This window comes from Melozone crissalis, unplaced genomic scaffold (assembly GCF_028551555.1).
Source record: "Melozone crissalis strain CALT ecotype California unplaced genomic scaffold, PUWL_Pcris_2 ptg000033l_1, whole genome shotgun sequence".
Lineage (NCBI taxonomy): Eukaryota > Metazoa > Chordata > Aves > Passeriformes > Passerellidae > Melozone > Melozone crissalis.
This window is the reverse complement of record NW_026535811.1, coordinates 4,150,944-4,168,806: the sequence shown is the minus strand read 5'-3', so window position 1 is coordinate 4,168,806 and position 17,863 is coordinate 4,150,944. Positions and strand designations below refer to the sequence as shown.

The 17,863-nt window shown below is 39.7% G+C and overlaps 1 protein-coding gene across 1 annotated transcript in view; it reads left to right on the top strand.

Moving 5' to 3' along the window:
• The window catches only part of DERA (deoxyribose-phosphate aldolase), a 42,789-nt gene that overhangs the window by 18,724 nt on the left and 6,202 nt on the right, over nt 1-17,863 (top strand). The window contains exon 6 of the mRNA XM_054282177.1: nt 403-531. Within this exon, the coding sequence (XP_054138152.1) occupies nt 403-531 (129 nt within the window). The remainder of the gene's footprint in view (nt 1-402; nt 532-17,863) is intronic.

Sequence of the window (17,863 nt, the reverse complement as noted above, 5' to 3'; positions counted from 1 at the left end):
TGAATTTTACCTGGAAGGATAAAAGGGAGAGTTTCACTGGCCAGGTGCAGAGGAAAACACAGCTGAGTACTGATTCAATGTACTACAGTATTTATTGCTGGAAAAGCTGGTTTAAGATCAATCTTTACTATCACAGCATTTTTTACTGCTGATGTATTCATGGGTATTTAGCACATTTGTATTTTGAGAGAACAGACATTAATAGCTATTAAGTAAAGTCTGAAACTGCACGGCGTTGTTAATTACCTCCAGTCATGTAATTTATTGAACTTACAAAACTTAAGTTCCTGAGTGCTACGGCTAATTATAAGATTGGAAATTAATCCAGAAGTGGAAATTACAGCCATACTTGAAAACATCTCTCAGGCAACTTTGATCATTCCCGCGTGCTTTCATCCCCAGGTCTGTACGAGGAGATCCGCCTGTGCCGTGCAGCCTGTGGAGAAGCTCACATGAAAACAATCTTGGCCACAGGTGAACTGGGCTCCTTTGCCAATGTCTACAAAGCCAGTATGATAGCTATGATGGCAGGTAAATACCCTTGGTTCTCCTTTTAAGCTAAGAATGTCTTTGCTATATTATTTATGAGGCTTAAAAAATTCCAGTCGTGGAAGTTTGGTTTTGGAGATGGTGGAAAAAATTTGTGTAGCAACTACTGCAGCTGCAGGTGGAGTAATGGGGTGTCACTCGTTTTGTGTCACCTACCAAAAACTGCATGAAATGTTCAGTAAGGAAATGCTGAATGGCAAGGGTTGTAGGAACAAGTAAAATTCATTGTGAAACATCTGATCAGAATATTTAATAAAGGCATTTTGGGCAGACACACTTGTGGAGGCAACTGTGGTCACCTACAGATAGGATGTGGGTAGGTGGCTCCCAAGCTTGTTTTAAATGCAAGGGGAACTTCCCAGTGAAGATTCATGCCAAAAGCTTTCAGTTTTGGTTTGTGATCTTTTCTAACCACCTCTGAGAGGGCAGCTCAAGAAACCAGCCTTCCAGAGCAGGACAGAGCTCCCGGGGGCTGTGCATACTTTATTACATTTTTTGCTTAGCTTAGCACCCATTTGATCCCAGATTTTCAGCACTACATTCTCTCTCTGCAGCTTTGGTACAACTTTTCCTAGCTGAACCAGGATTATAGTTCTGTGTTTTAGTGCTATGTTGGAGATGCAAAGTTGGGAATTGGCTCTCAGGCACTTGCTTTTCCCACTGTGCTTAAAAGTGGGCTCCTCAAATTTATTTCTAGAAGTGTAAAGATATACTGAGAACCACTTGGGTTCTTAGTATATCTTAGTCTGTCTTCTAAACTTCCCCTAATTTTTTATGTTAATATTTTTCCTCCTTTTTTTTCTTCAGGCTTGAAATTCTTACACTAAAGCAAGAAAAATGTAATCAAGTGTTGGTATTTAAACAAATATTCAGCTTGCTGCTGACCTCACTGTTACCATACACAATTCTGTGCTTCTCTGATTCCAGTGGAATGGAGAGCATTTCAGGCTTCTAACAAGCCCAGCTACAATGTCAATTAGCATCATTAGACACAAAGGATCAGTATTATGCTGCTAAATATTGCTTTTAATAAGAAGAGGTGTAAGAAATACACATTACCTCTTATTTAAACTGATGCACTAATCATTGTGATCACTTTTTGTAACACTAAGTAGTGAGAAATTCAGCTTGTAAAGCATTTTACCATTTTCAGAATTTTACTGGTGTAGTTTTTTTGAAATACAGCAGATGGCTCTATTGTTAATGATTTTTCTTGCCTAGTTATTCATTTTACAAGATACTTATCCATCTGTATATATCCAGTAATTTCCTTATTTCAGTCTTTTGCTCTTTCTTTGTGGGTAGGCATAAAAATAAGAATTTATTTGCACTCTACATACATCCATTGAGGACCAGGCTTTCAGATCCAACCTGTCAGAACTGCTGAGAGCCTCAAATTCCAGTTGAATTTTGTTTTATTTGTATCTTTGTATCATTTTGGGGAGAAAGTGAGTTCACAGTATGGTGGATTCAACTGAAAAAGTGGCTTTAGGAGTTTTTGCTGCCTCTGTCCAGTTCCTCCTGTCCTTTACAGCAAAATAAAGTTCCTTCAGCTGTGCTGTTACAAGTGCTTCTCATGTGTCATTGTGAGCTGAGTTTTCAAAGAATTCCAGTTGAAAATTATTCTAGAAAAGGGTTAACTAGTTTGCTGTGAGGGTTTGATTGGTTTGCAATGCTTTAGGGGTTTTTTAAATGGTCACAGCCTCAGTAATCTGGTGCACAGTCTTGCTTTGGCTGGGGATGTGCAATCCTCAAACTGTTCTTGCTTCACTGTCCATGATGCCAGCCTGGCATGTAGGGAGCACCAAATCTGGGGTTACAGAGGTTTGCAGTGCCTTGTTGAGCATGCACACAGTCACCAGGGTCCTGAAGCACAAAGCCACCAGGGGTATAATATATAAAATATATAAAATATAATATAATTTACATAATAAAATATAAATAATATACAATACATAATACCTATAGTAATATTAATTATCATTTATTATATATTATATAGTAAACATATATTATAAAATATATTATAAATACTATATGTAAATATAATATAATATAATATAATATATATAGTATAAAATAATGTAGTATATATTATACAATATATTATATTATATAATATATAATATATTATATAATACAATATATTACATAATACAATATAAATATTATATAATATATAATTTAACTAAATAGTACAAATATTATTAATATATTATAATTAGAGTTATATACAAATATAAAAATATAAAAAATAAGTAAATAAATAGAAATATAAAATATTTAATTTTATATAATATAAACTAGTATATTATATATAATCTTCCTCTATGTAATCTGGTGGCTCCTGACTCCTGTTTTCTCTGAAATAATTCTCCATGGCTACTTTTTGTTTACTAGTAAAGTCCACAAGGGGAAAGACATCAGAATGGGAGGAGGAGGCCCACAGGGATCCTAAATTCTTTTAACCATGCCTTTACCAGCTTGACTGACACCCATAAATTCTTCTGGAATATTTAAGAAGCTATTTCTGAGTGAAGGAGGCTGACATGCCTCTAAGGCCAGTGACTCACCTGGCAAGAACAACCTGAGCAGAGCTGAGGAGGGCAGGGTGGCAGGGAGCTCTGCGCAGCAGCGCCTCTGTCCCACTGCCAAGGGAGCACCTCGATTTTGGAAAGAGACAAACCCCTAGCACTGAATCGGGAATTTTGGGTTTATGGCCTCCACCGCCATCTCTTGTGCTTCCTCAAGTCCTGGTGGTGATTTGAGTGCATGAGCTTCTCAAGAAAACTGACTGCACTTTTGACTCTGCTTTGGGGGCAGAGAGTAAAGTAAATTAAAAAAAAAGTGAAATATGAGACAAAGATAATAACAGACAAAGCAAAAGTCAAACTGAGATCAGTTGTGAGTTTCTGACTTCAATACAAAAATCAAGGGTCCCCCCTCGGTGGCATGTGCATTGTATTATGTGTTGATGGAATTATGTGTCTATAACTTCAGCTGTAATTTGATACCAAGCCAGTTTTTAGAGCTCAGAGCATTTGCAAATGAAAGGCAAAGCAAGGGAGGAGGCTTGGTAACACATAAACAAAACTTCACTTTGTGTCTTGTTTTACTTGTCTGAACTACAACCATGTTGGGTTTATGGTGTGTCTGTTAAGGGCACACTCTACCTGTGTACATCCATCAGAAATCAGAAATGGCTCATTTCTATGGCTATAATCTATCTCTGAATGCTCTCCAGGGTGGAAAATGATGTTCAGCTCTGGGCTGGAGGTCCAGTATGGGGCTAGGGGCAGGTCAGGGAGTCCTTACTCTCAGGAGCGTGTGGGAAGTATATTTGGTGCTGACTGGTGACTTAGGATTTCTTGGCCACTGTCTGAGTGTAGAGGTGGTTGCAGTTGGCTGCTTGAAGGGGGTTATCAGGATAGTGATTATTGCTTATAGTTAATTAATTATTAATTATACTGGAATTATGCTGGGAGTTGATCACTTCCCTGTCTGCTGCAGCATTCTGCGTAGTCTGTGGTTGTTCTGCATCTTCAACATCACAACATCATTGCTGTGCTCTAGTTAACATCACTGGAAGTTTAGTGCAAAGAACTAGCTCAAAACACACTGTGGAAAACCAAGATGCAGCGTGGCAGTCTGTCTCAAAGTTTTGAATGATATCATGGGCTAACAAAGTTTTTGAATTAAGTGTAAGATCAAAAGATGGAGTATCTTTAAATACAATCAGCCTCAAAGAGGTTGGAACAGAAACAAGTGACTTCATTTGTTCTGGTACAGAATGGGGAGAAATAAAAAAAAGCCAGCAGTATGAAAATGCTGATAACAGCATGTTCAGTGAGGCACTACAAGGATGCTGCCTTAAATGAGGTAATTGCCTACAAGCTTAACAGTGATACTGCAGCTAATCACTAGAAATAATGTAGGCGTGATAGATAAGCTTGGAGTTGAAAAGTTCCAACAATGCAATCACAATATCCTCAGGTTTGAATTGCTGATGAGAGGCCATACAAAGACTAGTAGCAAAAAAAGAAAAAATAATAGTGGGGCTTGAGTAAGGCAGACCTTGAAGGAATGTGAAATGAGACTTAAAAATCTGTCTGGAACTCAGGAATATGTGTGCAGGGAATCAGAAGTGAAGGAATGATGGAAAGTGGTTGAGACAGGCTAGGGCAGGCTCTCATGAAAAGTCTTTCCAGTTCAGTCAACAGAACCCTGCATGGGTAAGTAGAGGACAGAAGTAACACTTGAGAGAAACAAAGATGTTGGGGGAAAAATAAAGATGCAAAGAGTCTGTGAAGTGAGAACAGAGTTAGAGTGCATACAGTGAAGCCTCATTTGTTTGCAGTTTGTTAAAAACCCAGACGTGCATGCAATGGCACATTTTGTTATGCATTTATTTATGTGCTTACTGAGCTGTGTGCCTGCCTACACAGCCATATCTGAGGGGAGATCTTTATTTGGGGCCATTCATATTTGTCAGAGCAGGATGCTTGGCAACTCCGCTAATTTTGTGCAAGGTCTGTTCTATTAACGGTATTCTTCTGTAATCAGAAAATAAGAATATATACACTCCAATGAAGTCCAAGAAGAAATACCAGTGTAAAATGGTGTAAAACTTGTCAGCTCTGTACCTGTTTGTTTGATTTTGTGTTACCCACACCACCACCTGAGTTTCTCCCTCCACCATCTCCCCTTACAAATAGAAACAATGCTATTCCCAAGCACTTCTCACCAGAAGAACACTAACTTGGGAAGCCAGAAGATGGGTTTGAGGTTGCAGAATGACTTGTTCTGTTTCTCCTCAGAAACCCCAGGCTTGTCCTTCTCAGGACAGGGGTTTGGATGCTGATTTCTGCTTCCTGACCTTTAGGAAAGGGGCTGTTCTTTATCCTCCACCCCTTGGTTGTGAAATAGCAGCTACAGACAGAATAACACACTCTTGAGAGGGGTCAACTTTCTATTAGCAAATTATCCTCAGTGCCTGCATAGCACTTTACCTTTGCTGATATTCAAGATCTTTCCAAAACATGTTAATTAAGGAATATCTAAATGGTATACTTTCAATTTATAACAACTGATGCAGAGAGGTGAGAAAGCACCCCTGTTGGGTTAATTTTCCCCATGAATGAAACCTTGTTTCTATGTTAAATAACTTGTTAGGATTCGAGCTAAAACTTGTGAAGTTTCATATCACCTCAGACTCAGAAATTGTTGCACAGTGAATAGCTCCAGTCAAACATGCCAGCAAAATAACAGGGATTCCTGGCAAAAAACTTTGCATCTGTGAAGCTCCACTATTGAAGGTAATGGTTTGAGAGAATGCAATTTTAAAACATGGAAATATTATGTAAAATCAATAGATGTACTGGGTACTATTTATTTCTTTGATATTTCACGTTAGGTTTTTTCATTCTGTCAGTAGCAGGTGTTAAATTCTACTAAACCAGTGAAAAATAGAAATAAATATTTAATTTACTGTACCTATCAATTATATAAAATTGGCTTATGAAATATTAAAAGAGATTGCATGTAGGAACAGTAGTTAAAAAATCCAGTTCCTTAACAGAAACCTAATATAGATGTGGAAATACACAAAGCATGATTTTAGGGTTGTAGGTTCTGGATTTTTTTGTTGTTGTTGCTTTTTACGGTATCAAGGCCAGGTATCAGGTTGTTAAGGTTTCAGGTTATTCCTGTCCAATTTGAAGACATATGCTCATGGCAGCAGCAATGTGGATTTAAACTTCTGAAGAGAAATGTGTTGAGTGGAAAAATACATCAGGAATATGTTCTCTTGAACATCATTAGGTTATTTTAAAAAACTATGGATACTCACTTGAATATACCATTTAATCATAAGGACACAGGGAAAACCAAAAAGGCATAACAAGAGATGAGCACAAACAGGACTGAAAAACCACTTGAGCCATGAAAGTGGCACAAAACCAAGAACATTCCCATAAAGAGAGCATGGATTGTTTCCTTACCTGAATGTTAAAGCTTCACGTTAAAACACACTGATATCAATATAAAGACATCCATGAGCCTTTAACAAATCATGTCCTAATGTCCTCTGGTTAGAGCTCAGATAGTGAAAAATGGAAAAAAAATAATATATTCCCTTCTTTGTCACTATACTTGGGAATTTCATCCCCTGGGAAATGTTCCTGATTTGGTTTTGTTGGTGGTGGTTTTTTTTTTCTTTTTTCCAATTCCTTTTCAGAAATTGTAGTTTTAAAATTCAGCGTCTCTCAGATAAGACAATTTAAGATTTCTGCCTGTACTTTATAGTTACTAAAGACAATAGCTTTCCCAGAGGTGTCTGTAGCAGTCCTTCTCAGAGAATTTTTCAAAGACTGAATTGACAGCAAAGGCCACAGTCTTCATGGCAAGTCAACAGGGATCTGACATCTGATTGTCTTTTTTACCTTTGATGTTTCTTTCCTGCTAGCTATTTGGGCTATAAAGTGATTTCTCTGCAGTGTACAGCTGCAGCTGATTCCTAAAGTTGAGTTCTAAATCTAAGATGTAGAAAAGATTCCTCCTTGGTGATACCAGGAGAACTTCTTGAGTATGACATCCTTCCATCACCTTTGCAGTCGTGCTGCCAGTCCAATGTCCAATTTACCAGCCCATCCCAAACATCTCAGGAGTAAAATCTTGTATTGGGTCACTTTTGATTCATCTGTAATGGACCAAAAAGGAAACAAGGCGTGATGCTCCATGTTATATGCATCACACTGAATTTAAATTATGGAATACAAAATTGTGGGTAATATATCTTCAAAAGCCTCCTTCCCACTAGTCCTGGAAAGTGAATTTGTGGAGAATTCACAAAGCACAAAGCCTTTCTCATAAATGGAGCTTTGGAGCAGAGCTGACCCCAGACTGTGGAAGCAGCTCTTTGGGGCATGAGGGAGAGGGATGCTGTGTTTCTTGGGAATCCCAGTCCCCAGCAAGAGGAGGGGTGGCATTTCTCAGCTGGTTCTCTGCTACCCTGACACCATGAACATGCTGTTGGTAGCTAAACTAATTAGGTTTATGTTGTAATCAGGCACTGTGTTTCCAGCTGCTCTGGATGTCAGCACATCCAGCTTCTCAGCAGCTCTCCAGTTGCAGCTTCAAGGCAGAATCCTCCAGGAGCTTCAGCTGGGTGGACCCTGTGCTACTGTAATGTCATTTCCAGTGCCTGGGTTAGAATTACAGCTCAGCTTTAAACTCAGTGTCTCCTGAAAGCAATGCAGAAATGCTTGTTTTTTCCCTAGAAGTAAACCAAAAAGATCCTAGTAAAATAAGCAGAGCTTCTCCATACCCTTCAACAACATCTTGGTGAGTTCATTTGCAGGCACTTTCTTCTATTATGAAGAACTGAAGCTGGGAGAGAAACTCAAGAAGAAATTAATATATTTTTCTTCTAAAATGCTGAAGAGATTGAGTAAAAAAAACTTAGAGGTAAAGAGAAGCTTTTAGGTTTAGAGTGTTCCTGTGCCTTTTTTTTAGTGTCTTAAGAACTCAGTTTTGGAGTGAAACATGGGAACATGCAGAGCACTTTGTCATCTAAGTATAAAAGTGCTGCAGATAAGAACAAATAATTATTAATCAGTAACACCACTGTATTTTGTTGCTGCTTCCTGTTTAATGAATGCCTTGTTCATGAAAGAAGCAGCAGAGATCTGAGATTGTTTGAGGGGAGTTTTTGTTCAGCAAAATGCAAAGGAAAGATAAGAACAGAACCAGTTAAAGTCTGGTAAACTAATATGGCTTTTGAGGTATCAGTGATGCATTTTGTATTATTCATGGCAGTGACTCCTGTATGGCTTGTAAGTTTTCCACGTTTTCATTTGCTAAATTAGGTGGGAACACCACATAAAGAGTAAAGTAGTCAGTGAAATGCAGAAAGATTGAGATCATCACAATCAAGCAAAGCTTGTAGATGCCTTTCCACAAAATGTGGTTAGCTACAGCGCTGATTTTTATGTTAATTTACTAGTGAATAATTTAAAAAGACCTGTTTACTTTTTAATAAAAAGGAAAGATATAAATTGGCTGAGTGTTCCTAATGTTACTTACAGCTGCCATTGAGCAGATGTTAGGGATTCTTAGTGGTAGGCTAGACCAAAATAAGTTTTATGAATAAACAAACAATTTCCTTTTACTACCAACTCTTTCAGGCTGATTCTCTCCCAAATTCACTGTGAATGGCTTTTTAAAGTCTCCTCATAAATAATTACCTTTCTTGTGGCACTTTTTTCTAGGCACTTGGATTTTAATTACAGTGATGAACTGTTTTAATAAGTTGTTAAATAATTTTATCTTTTTAGGAGTGAATCCATTTTCTATTTCTCTTTGACTTCATCGGTTCCTGGGACTTTAATCCTTTTAATTCTTGCTAATTCACTTTATAAATTCATGCTGGAGAAGTAAACAGCAAGCAGCAGCATCATTTTCTTTTGAACTCTGTGCACGTACACCCACCTCAGCTTGCTGGTTATCAATGGTCTCCTGTTACTAGCAACCATTTTGTTTAACTCAGTCATTTGGATCACAGTAAGTATGAAAAGATAGGTAATTAAATGGAGACAATGTGGTTTTGCTTTGGGCTAATGTCTGGGGGCCTTAAAGCCCTCGTGGCAGTGAATACAGTGCTTAGTTCATAGATAAGGGATATGTAGCGCTGCTGTACTTCACCCCAGAACAGCATCTTCCAATGTAAATACTTATCAGACACCTTTGTGCGTGATTTGATGTTGGGAAATGCTGAACACAGAATTCCTCCTGGCTTTTTTTGCTGTTTATGCCAGAAGGAGAGGTGCAGGTGGGGTGGTTGTGACGCTGACACCATCCCTGCCTCTGCAGTTTGGCACGTGACAACTCAGCACAGCACAGGGGATGTTCTGCTTGACCACCTCTGTTTCTGAACACCTGAGTGAAGAAGTCATTGTGTCTTGGTTTGAAAAGACAGGTGTTTGTTAAAGAAGGCGGGAGTCTCCCCTGAAATGGAAAATGTAAACCCCATCCCTCTGAATTATTATAATTTTGAAATTAAAAGACTGTCAGGCAAAGATATGGGAATAGGAATAACAGTTCTTTGCTAGGTAAACTAAAAATACAAATGCAATAGTACAAACAAAAAAAACCTACTGGCAGTGACAGAATAGCAGCTGCCCCCTGTGTGTCAGGGTGGTGTCCCAGCCCCATCCCATGGGGGCTCAGCCCTCCTGCAGTGCCAGCTGTGGCTCTGCTGCAGCAGGGATCCTGCACAAGGGGGGAGTTTTCCTCTGCAGCTCCAGGGCTGCTGGAGATGGGCCTGGGCTCCCTCTGGCCATGCAGGGCAGCAGAAAGCTGCTCCTCTGGCAGTGCAGGGGGCAAAGGCTGCTGTGCTGTGCCAGGCTCAGATTGGATCCAGGTAGGAATGCTTGGCTCCTCCCCTGGGCGGAGCATCTCCCCATGGAATGCTGGAATTGGATCAGCCATGCAGGGACACTCAGTGGCCATGGACAGGAGATAATTAATCATTAACAGAAGAGGTCTCCTGGAGGGAGAATTGATTGTGGAAAAGATAAGAAAACTGCCCCATGAACAGAAGAGAACTGCCCCACCTCTGACAGATGGCAAATAGAATACACACAGGTCTTACAATCCAGGACACATTGATACCAGAGTGAGGCTCTGAAATATTGCTGCAAATTTTACATAGATGGGTTTGCTTTATTTTATTTTTTTTCCCTCTAAGAAAGATATAAAATGTGCTGTCTCAATGAATAGTGACACTTAATAACTTGCCACTAAATACCTATGAGGATATATATACATCTGGCACAAAGAGAGTTTGATATTCAATTTCTTTGATTCACAGTATTTCAGTAAAAATGCCAAAGTTCAAAATGATCGTATATATTTAGTGTAAGTTTTTAAAAATATAAAACTTATATATAAAATGTAGACTCGAGGACGGGAATATCATCTTTGTTTGGCCAGTGGACAGGTGAAATCAGCATTTCTCTATCGGTTTCAATACTTTTTTTAAAATAACCAACACCCATGCAGTTGTTTAATCAGGTTGTTGATGCTTTTGGTTTGAGATGCTCACCATAATTGCAGTCTGTGGTAAGATCAGCACACAGACTGTTGCCAAAGGGAGGTGAAAAAACCATCCCTGGCATATTAAATACCTTTTTATGAGTTGCTCCCTTTTTGTGATGGTGCTTACTGGTCTTTTTTATTTCCTTCATTCAAGTAGTGCTCAGTATGAGCTTATGCCAGAAAAGTCTGACTGAATTTATCAGCAACACACCTTCATAAAGCATCCCTTTGAAATAAAATTGTTAGTTTTGCCATGTAAGCATTGTTAATAATGCAATGGGAGGAAAAAAGGATTTCTTAAAAAAACAGAAGTGTCTTTCTCTGGCTGCCAGCAGAGAGGTGCCTCCTGCTTGGAGTGTGGCTGCACAGTCAGGGGCTTTGGTTGTTTTTTTCATTGAAGGGAGCTGGCAGGTTTTTTGGTATTCAGGCAGCCTGAAGAGTTGGAAGCATTGCAGAACAACCCTACTGACAGTAGTGAACACATCTGGAAGTTCTCCTCTACACTGCAGCCTGCACATGTGGGCTTTTGGAGCTTTGCTGCATGCCAAATTATTAAGGTGGAGAGGGAAAAAGGAAACACTATGAGGGGCAAAATTTCTTGGAAAGTGGCAGCTTTAAGTAAGATTGATGCCCTTTAAAAACAAGCATTGTGATGCCTTATATGTATAGGTAAGGCTATCCAGGGTGTTTTAAGGCCCTTTGGACATTTGTTGGAGAATCCAGGAAGTCCATGATAAAATCTACGTGTTTGCAGCTTGTTGGTGTTGAAGGTGTTCAAGTGTCATAAAAAATAAGCTAAAAATGCCTCACATTTTCCTGGTAATCACGTGGTCACCAAAGTGGAATATTCATCCCTCAAGAAGCCCTCAAGAAATCTGTTCTGCCTGATTTGTAAAAGCCAGGTGGGAACAAACAGGTTGCACATGAGTCTGGTGAGATCTGGCTCCTTATATTGTTTTGGTTTTCAAAGCCAGAAGCCAAAACATTGACCCTTCCAATTGCTCAAGGAAAAGACCTCTGATCCTGGAAATCCCCCTGGTACTGGAGCCTTCAGCTGTGCCAGCTGCCTTTGGTTGTAGGGGACATGGGGAAGAGGGGCTGGTGCTGCTGTTTGCCCTCTGCATGACAAAGGAGCTGCATGCTGGATGGATTCTGACTGCAGCATTAAGACATGGACTTTTAAATCTCAAAAATCAATCCTGCCTTTCTCTGGGTTAGCGTAGGAACAGAATCTTAAACTGCTTTTAACATCAAGTGTTGAAAAACACTCAAAATGACATTGAAGTGTCATGATTTTGGCTGCATTATGGATGGTGGATTTTTTTAAATCTTTAACATTCATAGCACCTTCTTGATAAAGTAGACTGATTTTCTACTTGCTTTATTCAGTGCGGAGTATTTCCAAATTGATTTTAAACAGCTATTTCTTCAATTTGAGTAATTTTGTTACAAGCTAATAGACAATACGTAAATGTACCTGAGCTTTAATGTTAACATATTTGTTTCAAAGTTGTTATCAACGTTAAAAAGCACAAAGCTAAATGTGGTTGCTAAAACATGGAATGCAATATGCCACGTAGTGCTGTGATTCTAAGCCATCATGCATATTTATTATTTTCTTCCAAATTGCACTGCTATTACTGGTAGATATATCAGGGGTTTTGCCTCAGTCTGTAATATGTCATGTGCAGGACAACATTTTGAGAGGCTGAGATGTATTGATCCAAACCCAAGAATGCCAAGAGGGAAAAAGGCTGACCTGGACCAGTGCTGTTTTAATTATATCACAGTTTCAGCTAGTTTAGGTTAATTTAAGTGTGAACAAGGAAGTGATGCAATGAATTTCAGTGTTGGTAAAGGAAGCTTAAAGGGGGAGATTTTTAAATCAAGTTTCTCCCACAGCATTTTGGTTTTTCACCCATCCTATCCATAGCATGTGGCTCAGTGCTGAGAGTGCTTGCATTCATTCTGAGAGGCCAAGCTTTATGTTTCTTCTTCAGTAACTGCTGGAGGAGTGGATGGATTTGGGAATTTGGGGCCAGAGCTGTGCCACCAGCATTGCCTCCTGCCCTGGGTGCACCATGCTAGAGAGGGAGGTTTCTACTGATGTCTTTTGTATTTTGAGTCTTGCTCAAAATCAGGAGTGTGGCAAAAATACCCGATGGAATGGCTTGTAGGGGAAATCAGCACTGCAAGTGGGTAAGCTGAGAGAAAGGTCTGGTTTTTCCCAGTGATAGTAAGGGTAGGATCAGTTGTTGGGATTCCTCGATTTATTTCTTCTTTCTGCCTTTGGCTTGTCATGCGTCATTAGGCAAACTGCTTCAGCAGCTCCAGTAGTGCCATCTGCAAAAAGAAATAAGGTTAATGTAGGTCATATACTGAGTGCAGGATGTGGCAAACCCTTTTAAAGAAGAAAAAATGGGATCCTGGTAAATAAACATGAGATTTAACAATACAGGAATTCCTTAAACTTTCTTGTTGTCCCATAACAAGTCACTCCTGCTGCTTCCTCTTTGGAGAGGAAGAGGAATGACTGTTCCAGCAGCACTGAATTCCTGAACTCCTGCCCCCTGGCATCTCCCAGCCCTGACAGGGATTCCATCTGTCCTCCTCTGTACCTGTAGCATGTGTCAATTATTTATCTCCTCTTCCTCCATGCCACACAGGGATTGGATTGGATTAGATTGGATTGGATTGGATTGGATTGGATTGGATTGGATTGGATTGGAAGGAATGCTTTAAAGATAGCAAGTGCCTATGCTTGTGCAGCTGAGCAACAGAAGGTGGCATGGCTCTTCCTGCTGAACCTTCTAAAGAAACATTTTAAATGAGCACACAAGAAACTAATACTAATTAATAATGGTATTCTGTGGAGACCTGTGGTGGAGGCTGCAACAGTGCATTAGCAAGCCATGCATAATTCAGCAAGGCTGAATTCTTTCAGACATCATCTGCAGGGAATTTTGCACAAGTATGGACTGGATAATTTGTCCCTTTGTGTGCATGTGTAAGTGTTCCTGAGGGCATCGTTTGGCCTGCAGAGCCCCTGTTACTGGAGGTGCTGTTCAAGAAAGGGAGCATCCATTCTGAGTCTTAGAAACCAAGCTGGGATGATAGGATGGGTTTTCAGAAGGTTGTCCTCCTTGTAAACAGATACTAAACGTGGACCCCTGTAATGGGATTTTTACTTTTTTCTCCTCTGTGCAGGTACTTTTTGAAAAAGAGTTGCAAAAAATGGGCAGTTCTCAACAGACCAAGTTATAAACCAGCATTTTTCAATGGCAGCTGAGGCACAGGCATGTGAAAAGATGCATTGGCACCTAACCAAGTGGTCTGGCTGTGTAGCCTCATGTCATGGAGCTAAATCTACCTGCTGAGCTGCTGCTAGAGTGAGTTGTCAGAGCTTTGTGTTCTCTTCTCCTGCATGGCAAAGTTAAGATAAGGGGGAATGTATTTTATCTCTCTGCTGGAGCAGGATAAAGACATGTAAGTGGGACTACTAAGGATGAGGACATGTAAGTGGGACAACTGAGGATGACTCAACTGACAAGAATTAGCTGCTACATTAGCCTTTTATATCTTGCCCTGCCTCTTATTTTCAGAGGGTTGTTAACCTGGTCACCCCTAGTAAGGCTAATTTGTGTGTGAATCTGGAGACCCTTAGTTTGGGTGCTCATAAAATAGAAAGATGACATGCTAATGGGACTTCATGCACATTTGATAGGGTACTATTTTGTCACTGCTGCTTTGTCAGCAGAAACAGCAGATGGGATTGCAGAATGCCACTTTTTGCCACCAGTCCTGGAAGTCCTGGAAGGATTTGTGTTCTCCCTGTGCCACTGCATATTGTTATGACTCAGTTGCAGCAATGAAGATGTATTTGTGCTCATTGCAAATACTTACAGAGTAGCAGGGCATAATTGTCCCTCTGCAAGCATCTCTCTCTAAACTATTGTTTCAAACTGCCAGCCACATCTTTGTTCTTTATTAAGACTAAGGCAGCAACACAGAGTCTGTAGGTATCAGGAGATAATCATTCCCCAAGGGCATTCGAAACACTTCACAACCAAAAGGTTGTGATTACTCCACAATTGCTATACTGCTTATTATTCCTTATTGCTTAATTATGGAATCAGAGTGTGTTTCCTGGATGCTGTCATCTGAATAAGATTCTCCACTTCTCATGCTCTGCTTCAGTGGGCTGGAAACCTCTGTAGATGCACAGGATGGCCACAGGGCAAGCCAGTTCTGGAAGCCCTGCTGACCTTTTGGGAGACCATAAACAGGGCTGTGTATCTAGAATAGAAGAAATAGAATGGATTTTCTCTGAAGTGAATGGCCTGTTTGTGTGGAACCCACAACCTTGGTGTTCCTGCACCATGTTTTACCCAGCTGAGCTCATCCCATCTCCCTGGTTCAGTGAGTCTCACATGACTTGCTCCCTTTAAAGGAAATGTACTCTTGTGGCTTCACACTGGAAGATAAAAGTAGAAAGTGTGGTCTTTTCCAGGCCTAGAAATCCACCCTGAATAACTGATTTTGTGAAATCTTGGATTTAATGCTTCATTGAATCACGAAATCTACTCTGAGGAAGGGGAAAACCATTCAGTGTATATTTTAGCTTTAGCCTTGATTTTTTTGAGTGTATCCATTCACAGGAAGATGAGAAGATGGGTGATAAAACTCAAATTTCTAAATCATCACCTAAATTTCCAGGTAAAACACCCTCTGAACTTAATTCCTTAAACTTGTTTAAATTCCTTAAACTATTTCTTATTCAAGTTTTTGGAAACTTGAATAAGAAATAGACTGGATGAAACTACCTTATAACCACAAGCTTGGCATAAAGTTTGCTTAATGAGATGCCTTTTAAGTCAGCACTTGATTTTTTAAATGCCCCTTTTCATTGCTGAAATTCAAACATTAACAGCACCTTCCATTGTGGCTCTCTGTGCTAGTGTGGGTCCTCTGTCTTGTGCAAGAGGCTGCCTGCAGTCCTGCTGGCAAGCTCTTGTGCCATAAAAAGAATTTGTTCAGCAAATAAAAATGTATTGTTTTCATTGTTAGAGGATGCTACTTAATTGGCTGTATGTTTGTCTAATAATCACATCTAAAGCTGATTATTCTCATAATAGCCTTAAGATATTATTTAAAAATAAATATATAAATGCACAACTTTTGTACTAATACTAGTTTTTAATCTCTTCTTGTTTCTATGAAGTCTGAATGAGATTTTCAAAATTGAATAATAATTTGATCCGTTAATCTTTTGAAGCTAGTAATTTTATTTTCCCCTCTTTGCAGTCTCTGAGGCTCGCAAATGAATAGAGCTTCATTACTGGAGTCTGCATTTAATAACCATTATCCATTATCTTGTAATTAAGACTCCCTGTAACGAATCATGAGGACAATGCAAAAATACATAGTACATTTCTTTAATGAACTGGAAAATGTTCATCTTGTTCTATTTAGTAATGAGTTGCTGAATAGTCGTTAAATCCACTGGAGAATAGAACTAGATGGATTTTGAAGACTATCTTGAGTTTGTGGTTAATCTATTAGAATTAAAATTTCATCTTCTATTTTTATCAACAGCTGATTAGAAGTCATTCTGTTTGACCAAATTGATTAGAGGACCATATACAAGGGCAGCTGTTGTTTAATGAAAGTTTTTAATGAAACTGTACCATAGAGACTTGTAATTATAAGACTTATAAAAGCTTTGACTTACCTTATAGCAGAAAAAAATGAGAAGTATTGCACTGAAGGACTTTAAGTGCTACATTTCGAAAGGGAAATTAAAAATATAATTTGGTGATGTTGAAGTTACACTTGCACTGCTCCTTGTTTTAATGCGACTATCAGATGTCTGTGGTGTCTCTCTGGAAGGGAGCAGCTCTGAAATGTGCAAGTCAATTGTCTCTCCTGTGTGCTCCATTCTCTGCAAAGCCCTATCAGCTATTAATTGCCTCTTTTGCACGTTGCACTTTCTGTGGAGTTGGGACCTTTCCTGAAAATTGCTGTTTCTCTCCAGAATGGGAGCTGTCACAGGAGGGTGCAATTGAATCACCATGGGCTGACATGGTGCCTGGTCAGGAAGTCTACAGAGAAAACTGTGTGTTCTCAGAAAACCCAGAGTTGGTGGTGCCATTGGGTTGTGTGTTCTCAGGAACCCCCAAAGCTGGTGGTGCCATTTGGTTGTGTGTTCTCAGAAACCCCAGAGTTGGTGGTGCCATTTGGTTGTGTGTTCTCATAAACCCCAGAGTTGGTGGTGCCATTTGGTTGTGTTAAAGCCAGAGGAGCACGCCTGGCTTTGTGCTGCCTTGCCCCCAGCTGCGTGCCCATCAGCTGTGCCATCAGGGGGGCTCTCCCTGCACTGTGCTGCAGCTCGCACCATGTAGTCAAGGCAACTCCTTGCTTGGAGCCAGTGCTGAAACTTCCCTTCCCTCCTCCAGGGGATGTTGTAGAGGCGTCATCGTTCACATAAGAGGCAAAACGGACCCCAAGCCAAATTTGAAGTGGAAGCAGATGCAGTTCCAATTGACTTAAGTGGATGATGCGCTACTACATGATGTTTGAATTATCCCTCTTCTTCTCCCAATTACTTTTGATAATTAATGATCCCACAGTACACCTTTTCTAAGAAGTAGGTTCCTAGGGGTGAAGTGCGTCCTAATGAAATTAAAGAAGTTTTGTCATTGTGTTCTGTCAATGCTGGATCATGCCTTGCAAGGCACATTATGTTTTTTGTTAGTTGCTTAGCTTTTTGTTACATTGTGCTTCAGGATTTCTTTCAAGCCAAGGCAGAGCAGCAAGAATGCACAAGAATGTTACACAACTTTTAAGGTAGGCAGTGGAGAATATTACTCACCAGTGAAAAAACAGGAAAAAATAAGCCAAGGCTAACTCTTGTTCTTTAAAGAACGCAGATGTTTTGACCTTGTTGCTGCATTAAATCAGACCGTGGATTTAAGTACAGTAACTTGCAATGTTACAATTGCTAAATGCATAAAAGAGGAGTTTTCCCTTGGTTTACAGTGCTACACAGCTGGTTTAGTAAACACATATGAGATATCTTTCCCTTCTCTTAAAAACAGCTGCAGGAGATACAATAGCAGACTGTCAGACGTGAGACCGAGTAGAAGCGAAGTTAAATGAAAAAAACCTGATGCAAATAATTTCTATTCTCAAAGATCCTTGTGGAAACACTAAAATGTTG